At 55.9% G+C, this 11,002-nt stretch overlaps 1 protein-coding gene across 5 annotated transcripts in view; it reads right to left on the bottom strand.

The window, feature by feature from the left end:
- Positions 1-8,046: 8,046 nt before the first annotated feature.
- The window catches only part of NFX1 (nuclear transcription factor, X-box binding 1), a 61,226-nt gene continuing 58,270 nt past the window's right edge, over positions 8,047-11,002 (bottom strand). For all 5 annotated transcript variants that reach the window (XR_011531660.1, XR_011531662.1, XM_008526355.2 and 2 more), the window contains one exon: positions 8,047-9,922. Coding sequence is in view for 3 of the 5 variants with exons in the window: in XM_008526355.2 (XP_008524577.2) it covers positions 9,850-9,922 (73 nt within the window). In the remaining 2 variants the exon portion in view is untranslated. The remainder of the gene's footprint in view (positions 9,923-11,002) is intronic.

Here is an 11,002-nt window from a genome sequence, read left to right as displayed (position 1 = left end):
CATGTGGCGCTGGAGCCAACCTGAATGTCCATCAATGGGGACAGACTTACATGGCAGTACAGTCACACACAACAGAATGTGACACATCCCTGACGACTGAGGCATAGCAGCCCCCTGCAGCAACATGGACAAAGTCTGGAGGCATGAAAAGTGATGCAGTGGTCTGTACACACTGTGACACCAGCTATATCGCGCAAAAACAGCCCAAAAGTCCTCTATTCTTTGGGCATACATATGCCAAAAAAACTACTTTAAAAAAAAGGGATGGTTCCTGCAGGGAAATGGGGATGGCGACAGGGGGGTGCGTGGGAGGAGCATGCGGTAGGGCGAGCTGTTAACCATGTTCTCGTCCTGGAGTTGGGGGTAAACTTACGGGTTTGTTGTAGGATTGAGCTTTATAACATAGAACTGTGAAATACGTTGGCAGGCATCATACAGTCTAAAAGACGAAGAAGCAGCTACAGCGTGAGAACAGGTGGTGGGAAGAGAGAGGTAGGGGGCCTGACGAGGTGATGGGGCTCCAGGGAGGAAGGGCAGGGGCTTGAGCATGTCTGACGGCCCACGGTGGGAGGAGCCGGGCCAGGGGAACCGGGCCTGGGAGTGACCAGGAAGGGCCGACAGCTGGCAGTCCCAGCCAGAGGGCCCTCTGTGGCCCTAGAGAGGCTCTACCCCTCGCTCAGCCTCAGTGGCCCTGTGAACACCAGGAGGGTGGCCTCTCCCATTCCTAGTGATCTACTGCGGTGTGACCATAGGCCTCAGCCACAGGTGGAGAGGCACATGGGATCCCCAGGTTCCAGGTCCTGCCCTCCTCTGCCCCTCACTGACACTTCAGCCTTCTGGTATCCTCAAGTCCCTGGGAGGTGGCCTCAGAGGCAGGGCAGCCAGTGGGTCCGCCCAGAAGCCCTGCCTGCTGTCCACCGCTTGCCACAGAGCTGCACTAGGCCCAGGGCCATTGACATCCTGCAGATTCTGATCCCAGTGTCAGCCCAGATGAGTCTGGCCACAGAGCATCTCTATGCACAGAGCAGACCCCTTCCATTCTCTTGGCAGATGTTGGTCGAAAACCCACAATGTCCAGATACCATTCTAGTCCCAAGGAGACAGGTACAAAGAAGATAAACAAGGTCCCTGTGCTCACAGAGCTGACAAAACAGGGTGTGTTAGTGACACACGCCAAGGAGGAGAAGCAGGAAAGGGGGACAGGAAGTGAGCAGGGGTGTGAGGACTGGAGGCCTCACTGAGGAGGTGACTTTGAGTAAAGACCTGAAGGGGGTGAGGCAGTGAGCCGTGTGGACACTTGGGGAAAGTGTATGCCAGGCTGAGGGAACAGCCAGTGCAAAGGCCCAGAGGTGGGAGCAGCGGGGAGCCATTGCTGGCTTGGAGGGGAGAGTGGAAGAGGACGAGGTCAGAGAAGTAAGGTGGTAGGGTGAACTGAGGCCAGGTCCAGGGCAGAGGTGAGGCCAAGGCCTGCGGCAGAGGTGAAGGAGGTCCCTGGAGGAGAGAGGCAGGTCCGGCTGCAGAAGGAAGGAAGGATGGAAGTAGGCAGGATGGGGTGGGTGGGCAGGATTAACCGCTCCCTGGCTGGACCCAGGAGACACCTCCGTGCAGCTCTGGGAGCCAGGCTGGGATGTGAGCCATGGGAGGCCTTGCTCCTCTCCCATTCTCCCAGTCCCAGGTCCAGCAGGGACTGGCTGTGTGACCTGGACAGGACCCCTCCCCTCTCTGGGCCTGTTTCCCTATCTGTACAATGAGGATTGGATCTGTTGGTGCCTGGGGTACCCCCAGCTCTGACTTCTTCCAGCACTTCGAAGCCTCATGTCATGACCCCAGTCCCCCCGACTTCCCACCCGAGCTGAGGCTGTGGTTGGGACAATGGTGGGGCAGGAACGACTCCCAGCCCCAGGCCTGGCCCCTCCTGGGCTCTGCACTTCAGGTTTGGTCCTCAGCCTAGTGGTTCTGGCTTTGGGAAAGCCCCTTGCTCCCCATCCTGCCTGCTCTCCCACCCCCACTCAGGGCCTCAGAGGGCCAGGCACCCACAGACAGTGCCCCTGGCTGGCCTCACTGTCTCCTCCCTCAGAGCGGGTCCTGCAGACCAGGAAGAGGTGGGAGCAGCCATCACAGGCCAGGCTGGGGTGCTGATGCCCTGGGTGGCCCCTCAGAGCTGAGCAGCCCGACCTTGGCTCCCACTCGCCTCTGTGCTGAACCTGAAGTGGGAACAGGTGACCCCAGTCCCCTGCGTGCCGCAGGGCCCCTACTGTGCCATCCAAGAGCACAGGCGAGGCCAGCCCGCCTGGATCCAAATACCGGCTCTGCCACCTCCTAGCTGTATGACCTTAGGTAAGACAGGACAGTAAGAGCTGCCACCTCACCGGGCTGCCGGGTGACGACATGAGCTATGCCTGGCACGGGGGGGCGTGGGCTTGCTGTTATCACTCGACATTCTCTCATATGACCACGGCCAACTTACATCCAAGGAAACTGAGGCCTGGGGAGACTGGCGCAGAAGGGGGAGAGGGTAGGGATTCTTGTGCTTATTGATAGGATCTTGGCTAGTTTTTGTTTGATTTTTAAATTGTGAAATATATTCTGTCAACGTGTGTGTATAACATACACATACAGTTAAACTAACAATAAAACACTCAAAAAACAAAACGGCCCCCAAATAAACAAAAAACACTCAAGCGCCCCCCTCCCCACTGAGATTTGGCATGTTCTTAAACCTCTCTGGGCCTCAGTTTCTTCATCTGTAAGATGGGGACGAGGCTTGCAGTGGTGAGGGGCTTCAGGTCTCGGCTTGGCCATCAGCGTGGTGCTGTGGTGGAGCGAGGCCGGGGAGGGTTTGCCAGAGCTCACGGTCTCCCTTGCGTCTGTGATCAGGAGCCAAGGGGCGAGGGGCTGGAGGGGCTGTGCAGGGGCTCCTGGAGGGGATGCTCTGGGCCTAGTGGGGGCCTGGGTGAGTAGGGGCTGGAGGCTCAGAGGCCAGGTCAGGGGCTGAGAGAGAAGATACACAGCTCAGAGCCAGGCACACCCAAGCACACAGATAAGGCCATAAATGCAGGGCTGAGCATCCAGGGACCCAACCAAACTCCGATGGCTGATAAGGAGGATTCCTCAGATTGGAGTCACAGCAGGCCCCAGGAGCAGCCCTGCCAGGCCAGCAAGAATGAGCTCCTGCCCTCCCCACCCCCACATTCCCCACCTTGGCTCTGGCCTCTGGCCCCAGTCAGGAGGCATCAGAGAGAAGATGAACTCCTAAGGGGGAGGCTGGCGAGGTGGTGGAGACACCAGGAGACAGTCTAGAGGTCAGGCGCACAGATCCGACGTGCTTGTGGCATATCCAGGGAGAAACGCAGGCCTGGGCTAGAGACGGAGCTTATAAGCCCAGGGTGGCATTTCAAGACTTGCGGAGGGATGAGGTGGCCCAGGGAGAGAGGATGGAGCCCTGGGGGGCACCCCTGTTTAAGAGATGCTAAAGAGGAGGTGGTGGCCAAGGCCCGTGATCTCCCCTGGCCCTGGGAACCCGAATACTTTGGGACCTTAACTGACTTGTGCCCTGGGCCCGGCCCTGTCCCTCAGGAGGTGCAGACAGGTCAGGGAAAGCAAGAGAAGCCCACTCTCCACCTCAGCCATAAGAAATGATGACATCCGGCCATTTATGACAACCTGGATGGACGTTGAGGGTATTACGTTAAGTGAAATAAGTCAGAGGGAGAAAGTCAACTACCGTATGATCTCACTCCTAAGTAGAAGATAAAAACAAAAACAAACAAACACATAGCAACAGAGATTGGACTGGTGGTTACCAGAGGGGAAGGGGGCAGGGAGGAGGGCGAAAGGGGTGATTAGCCCTTTGTGTGGTGTGAGTGTGTGTGGTGATGGATTGTAATTAGTCTTTGGGTGGTAAACATGATGCAATCTACACAGAATTCGAAACATATTATGATGTACACCTGAAAGTTCTATAATGTTAGAATCCAATGTTACTGCTATAAAAATTAAAATGAAAATTAAAAAGAAAAAAGCAGTCCACTCTCCCCTGGGCAACCTGGAGGAAACCCCAGAGACCCCACGCCACAGGACTTCCTGTAGCACTGCGTCCTGCGGCGCCAGCCCCAGGCTCCGCCCCTTCCTCAGCTCCCCGCCCTCCAGATGACGGTGGGCAGGGCACAGTCCTAGGACCTCTTCTCTCTCACCCTATTTCCCAACATGGTCTCACCAGCCTTTCAATACCGTCATGTGCCAACAGCTCCCCAAATTAGATCTCCAGCCCGATCCTGTTTCCAGACTTCAGACTCCCATGTACGGTCGCCTACTGGAGAGATTTCCATCCCCCAAGCCTGCTCCTCACACTCTTCCTGAGCTCAGTAATGGCACACTCAGTCTTCCCTTGCTCAGGCCAAAAAGTGAAGTCCCCCCGACTCTCGCCTCTCACCCCCCACATCCCAGCTGTCAGCAAATCCCACAGGCGCCATCTGCAAAATGGATCTAGAACCCAACCACTTCTCACCACCCCACCACCGTCACCCAGGTTGGAGCCGCTGTCGCCTCCCTCGGAGATGGTGTGGCCTCTTACGGCTCTCCCAGCCCCTCCCCTTGCTTGGACTCACCCTACAGTCTAGTCTCAACACGGCAGCTGGAGTGATCTTTCCAAGAGATGAGCCAGATCTGATCGTTCCCTCCTCTGCCCTAAGCCTTCCATGGTCTCAAGGCCCCGGCCACCCTCTCCCTTATTCCTTCCCCTGCAGCTGACACTTTGCTGTTCCTCCAGGGTGCACAGCACGCTGCCACCACCAGCCTTCGCAATGGCTGTTCCCTTGGCCTGGCACGGTCTTCCTCCAGACAGCTGCATGGCTTGTTTCTCCCACCCATGCCTATAATGTGTCTATCAACAAGCAGAGAGAAAACAGTATTAAAAAAAAGAAGAGAAAAGGTAGTAAATTTAAAAGATATTGGTTGTAAACCCTACTAAAAAGTTTCAATTAGCTTTCCTGAGCTCTCTCCTGGGTGTAAGCCCTGCCCCAGCCCATCTCCAGGCTCCTGGTTGGGGGTTCACACTTCCCCCTAGTGGCCTTTGGAGGAAAGAGCCCCATCTTCAGCGGCTTGCTGCTGTTCTCTATGTTGTGATGAACATAGTGCCAACTTCCCTCCCACTTGTCCTGATTTGCCAGCCACGTGGTCCCAGGGGCTCCATGACAAGCTCTCTGCCCGTGCAGCGGAGAACACAGGTGTTGGAGTCAGGCCTAGTAGGAATTTCAGATCCCCAGTTGTTCACTGGGTGATCTTGGGCAAGCAACCTAACTCTCCAACCTTCGGGGTTGAACGGGGTAATGATACATGTTTCCCGGGGCCTTGAGTAGAGGAGTGAGCACAGAGCCAGGCAACACTAAGTGCTCATAGCTGTCGTCTACCCTGAGGAGAGGTTCTTGGGGAAGTGTGGGAACAAGAGGACCCTGACTTGCTCGCCCATGGTCAGGCTTGGGTGGGTGGGTGGCACAGTTTAAGCGGGGTGACTGAAAGCCCCTGCCCTTGCTGGGCAGCTTCCCAACTGCTCTGTTTCTTCCCCCCAAATGAGCTCCTCCTGAGAGACAGACAGTCCTGGGACAGCAGGCTCCAGAGGCTGGACCGTGTGGAGATGCTGCATGACTTGGGGAGACTCTCCCAACCTCCCAGGCCCTCTCTGTTTGCCCACTTACCCTCCCAATGGCTCGGGGCGCCCACGGGCAGGAACTACTCCTGCCTGACAGATGGGGAAACCAGTGTTCAGACACCGCGAGCAAACTGCCCAGGGTCAGAGAGAGCTGAGGCAGCCACCCCGGCATGCTAGTTCAGCGGGGCTCTCTGCAGCCAGGTCTCCCAGGAGGCTGGGCCTTAGGAAGAGCGACCACATGAAGCCTGGGGCCGAGGGCAGCCTGCGCCACTGCGAAGGATTCCAAGGGAATTCTGTGTAGGGAAGACAGCTCCCTTTTCCTGAGGACTCAGCCCCTCCTGGCCTCGGGCGGTTCTAGGCTGGGAAACCCAAGGCCTGGATTCCAGTCCTGGCCTGGCACTCACTGTGTGACCCAATGGAGCCTTGCCCCTCCTGGGCTGGGCCTTTTTTTTTTTTGAGGAAGATCAGCCTTGAGCTAACATCTGCCCATCCTCCTCTTTTTGCTGAGGAAGACTGGCCCTGAGCTAACATCTGTGCCCATCTTCCTCTACTTTGTATGTGGGACGCCTACCACAGCATAGCTTGACAAGTGGTGCTATGTCCACACCCGGGATCTGAACTGATGAACCCCAGGCTGCTGAAGAGGAACGTGCAAACTTAACCACTGCACCACCGAGCCGGCCCCTTTGCCTGGGCCTTTGTAGCCTGAGAGGTTGGACTGGCTTAGAGAATGCCCTGAGGACTTGTGAGCTTTAAAAGGCCATGAGAGATGGTATGGGACATTCACGCCGAGGCCACGTGGGGAGTCTGGGAGGCAGAACTTTCCCGATGGGTATAGCAGGGTGTGTGGGGGGACTGACGAGGAAGGCAGGTCTGTGACAGTGAAGGAGCCTGGCCTGGCCTGGCCCTGCCTCCCCAGTTTTGGAAGAGGAGGCACAGTGGCAGGTTCTCCCTGGAGAACCAGGTCTCCAGGCTTTCAGGCACGAAGCGAGAGGCCGGCACCACATGGGAAGGACTCCCCCAAACCTAAATCTCAGGACCTGCTGTTTGAGATCTGTACCTCCCCCATGAGACCGACATTCCTTCTTCCCCAGCCCTGGTCCGCTCTCTGGCCTGGCTGGGACAGGATCCAGAGCTGCTCCACACAGACCCTGCCGTCAGCACGGCTGCTTTCATCTCCACAGTCCTGCACACAAGCCCCCTGCACGCCAGGCGGGCACCACCGGTGAAAGGAGCCAGCCCTCCAGACGAGCCAGAGGGGATTCCAGAGATAAGCACTTGGTCTCTGGAAGGCTCTGGCCTCATAAAGAAGCTCCTGCTGAAGAAGAGCATGGGGCCAGAGGGGGAGGGAAAATACCACCTGATTCTCAGGGAGCAATAGCGTGGGGTCCTGGTGCCCACAGGCTCCCACCACGTGGGTGTGGACGGGTGGGAGCGTCTCTCCCTTTAGTCCAAGCTGATGGAAAGTGTTGTCTAAGGCCACTGCTCAGTGCAGAATCCGCCGAGCCCGAGCAGCAGCTTCCCCTTGCTGGGGGGCTGTGGTCCCTCCGGTGATGGAGGAGGGCTGGCCCCTGCTGACCCATGGCACCCTCTCCTACCTCCCGGGTCTCCTGAATCTCTCCCCTCTTCACAGCACCAGCTCCCATCACCTCATCCTCTCACTTGGATCACTCCTGCAACCCTTGGCCGGGCCTCTTGCCTCAAAGTTAGCCCCCCGTCCCTTCTACACACTCGGCCTGAGAGACTGCTCTAGAACAGCGGGGCAAACCAAGGGTCCATGGCCGAGGCCAGCCTGCTGCCTGTTTTTGTAAACCCACGAGCTAAGAATGGTTTCTATATTTTTAAGTATTTGGGAAAAAATAAAAATAGTTAGTGACGTACAAATTACAAGAAATTCTGGTTTCAGCATCTATAAAAGGAAGTGTTATCAGAACAGTTGTGCTCACTTGCTTACGCATTGCCCGTGGCTGCCTTCACACCACAACACAGAGCTGGGTAGCTGCGACAGGAACTCGAAGGCTCATGAAGCCTAAAACATGTCCTGGCCGGCCCTTTACAGAAAACACAACTCCTGCTCTGGATCGTAAACCAGAGGCGCCGCTCGCTGCTTAGGACCCTTCAGTGGCTCTTTGTGGCTCTCCACAGCTGACCCCTGTCCACCTCCAGCCTCATCACTGGTCCCTCCAATTGTCTGCCCACTCTGGACAACTAACCCTTCCTCGAACCTGCCACGAACCACACCCCAGGGCTCGTCCCACACCATCTGCTGTCACTTGGCTGCCTCCCTCCTTCTCCAAATGGCGGTCTGCCACCTCAAGACTCAGCTCAGATGCTTCCTCCTGCTTCCCTCCCCCAACCACGGTGGCCAACTCCTACCACAACGTCACAGAAAACGCCTCTGACGGCTCCTCAGCTTTTAATAACAGACTAATGACCTACTTGGGCCAGACCAACCAATTCCATTACAAATATTTGCTCAGGTGTGCGTCCCTCCCTGGACTACGAACGATAAAAGAACAGGTCACTCTGCCGCGCACATGCTCGTGCGGGCTGGCGCGGGACAGGTGGGCGGGCACGCACCAGCAGAGGCGTGGGCAGCGCTCTAGCAATGTGGGGGAAGAAGACGTTTACGTATTTTCCACGTCTCAAGTATCATTTTTATAAAGTTTCAGCACCCAGGATCAGGCCCCTCCACGTGCGTTCTCATTTAGTCCTCACCACGACTCTGGTGAGGAACGTGACACCTCCATTCCACCAGGCAGCAAGCTGGGTGGCAGAGCTGGGATCTGAGATCAGACATCCCACCTCCTGCTGCTCCTGAGATGCTCTCAGGGTACAGCTCACCCACTGAGCTCACCGCCTCAAAGACGTAACGGATGCTCATGGGCTGCCCGCTGTGTCTGGGGCCGCTGACCCTTGCTGAAAGGGCCCAGACAAAGGTGGTTTTGCATTCTGTCTCTTCCCTCCGGTTGCCTCTTCTCCCTGCTGTACCCGATGCCTTTCAAGGCAGATTGTCTAGGTCAGGACCAAACGGCTGCCCTGCTCTTCCTATGAATGTTAAGTGCTGGTTTTGTGACGTCACTTCTCAAGTCTCCTTCTGTTGCTCTGGGCTTGTGGCTTGTTCTGGAGCAGCGGCAGCTGCTGGCAGTCTGGCCCCCGTGCTGGAGATGCCAATGCAAAGAGGGCCAACTCACGTAACTGTCGCTGCACCTGCCTTGAAGGAGCCTGTGGGATGCTCCCAGCAGGCTGCTGAGATAAGCCATGACTGTCCACCTTTTTTGGGAACATTCAAACAGAAGTCCAGAGCTCAGAGACAGGGAGAGCCAACACGGCTGCTGCAGGCCTGGGAGAGAGCAACAGAGGAAGGGCAAGTCTACCTGAGACCCTCTCCAACACAGAGGAGTTAGGGCTACCCTGCTCAGCACACAGAGGCCACCGTGTGACCCTGTGTAGGAGGTGCAGCTGCCTTACGTCCTCCACCATCATGGTGGACAGCTCGTGTCTGTGACCAGACAGGCTCAGTGATGTGGTATGAGGCAGCCCCCGGACTCTGGAAAACAGAACTCTGTAAAGCAACCTGGCCCCTCTCCTAGGTTAGAACTGATGGTACTGAGAACCACTAAAACAGTTCAGCTAGACAAACCTGTGAGAGGTTTTGGCCACAGACTCAGACGAGACAGCCGGGTCTAACACAACCTGGGTGCTTTGGGATATAGTGTGCCAATTCAGTGTTTGCTTTAAGGACTGAGAAGTTCGCTTGTGTCTTTCTAAAGACCGTGATGAATCTGGATGAAGAAGGCGAGGTGCACCAGGCGTTGCAGGCATTTTCAGGAGGAGGATGCATGACTGGGACAACTGGGCTCTAAGTGCCATTTTCAGGCTAAAATTCTGGTCTGTCCAGATCAAGCCCAAGGTTGCCCCAACCCTCCGAGCAATCAGTGATGACGTGAGAAGCCTCTGCAAAAACATGATGGCATCGCCAGTGACTGTCCAGTCAGAGATCTGGCCACACAGAAATACTTTATACAGAGGGAACAGAGGAGCAGGGGACTCCGACACACTCAGGCTCTGGACGTATTTGTCTGAGACAGGAGGCAAGGCTGTCAGTCTCCCAGGCAGCTGGAACGAGCATGCCTTATCTGCCAGCAGGCGAGTCTGCCCCGCACCTCATTACTCTTTCATCTGAGGGGATCCTGATCCTCTTAGTCCTGGACATCAAAGTAGTCAATTACTGGCTCCTTGGCTATTTTCTGTAAATTACTGCTCCCAGGATTCCTGCAAAGCAAACAAAGAATGATCAGTATTTTCTTGTTTGGGGGGAACAGACGCAGGTCTTCAGAATGTTCAGGATCAGCCGCTTCACATGTTGTGAAGCTCTGATAAGACAGCGGGGCCCGCCTGTGCTGGGAGCCGCGGAATCTGGTGATGGGCACACAAGGGTTCACTATACTAATACTGTTCTCTTTCCTCTAAAAAGTTTCACGATAAAGGTTTGTACAAAAATAAAGCAAGCAAAGGAAAAAAAGACAGCACGGCATAAACAGGCCAAAGACGCCACGTGGTTAGGTACAGGTGGACTGGACATGGCTGTGGAATTGCCCTTACGTTTCCAAAACACTGCCCATGTGGGTTCACAGCTGTGCTGACCAGATCCAGGCTGCCTGCTTCCCAGGGGTGGAGCGGGCCTGGTCCTGGGGAGCTACGTGGCCCCAGGTACTCCTGGCTGAGGCTGTGCCAAATGGGCAACACCCAGCTGTCTTGTCTAGTCCTAGGAGAAGACTGATTGCTGTGACCCTCATGGTGATCTTGTAAACTGTCCTACCCACCCTCCCAGAGGTTTTGTGTAGGACATACTGCTTGGGCTTCTGTGCAGAAGGCCAGAACAGGAGGAGGGACCCCTCTGGGTCCCAGAGCAACTTTCAGCAACACTGCCTCGGTCACGGTAGGGTGGCTGGTTCTCTCCCGGCAGGGAGAGGACGGGAAGGAGGGAAGGCGCTCCTGCCCTGCTTCTGTCTGGGAAAACACCTGGCAGACGTGCTGCCTGCCAACGCGGTTTCCTGTTCTCTTTAAATCATGAATACGTGTTTTTGTTGTAAAAATGAAGTCAAACTGCATAGAAGTAGACAGAACAAAACACCAAAGTCCCCCCTTTCACTGCCAAGTCCCCCCATCTCACTTCCATCTCCAGAGTCACTGCTGTGAACCACGTGATGTTCCTAAGTCATCTGGTGGGACAAACTGAATCCACTTCCCAGTGTCACCATCTACACTGCGGGACTTACGTCCAGTGACCTCTTCCTGGAGGGAAATGGGCATTACAAACACCACATCCCAGTCCAATCGTACATATTTGAA

This window comes from Equus przewalskii, chromosome 22 (genome assembly GCF_037783145.1).
Source record: "Equus przewalskii isolate Varuska chromosome 22, EquPr2, whole genome shotgun sequence".
Classification (NCBI taxonomy): domain Eukaryota; kingdom Metazoa; phylum Chordata; class Mammalia; order Perissodactyla; family Equidae; genus Equus; species Equus przewalskii.
Note: the sequence above shows the minus strand (reverse complement) of the source record. Positions and strands in the feature narration are given on the sequence as shown.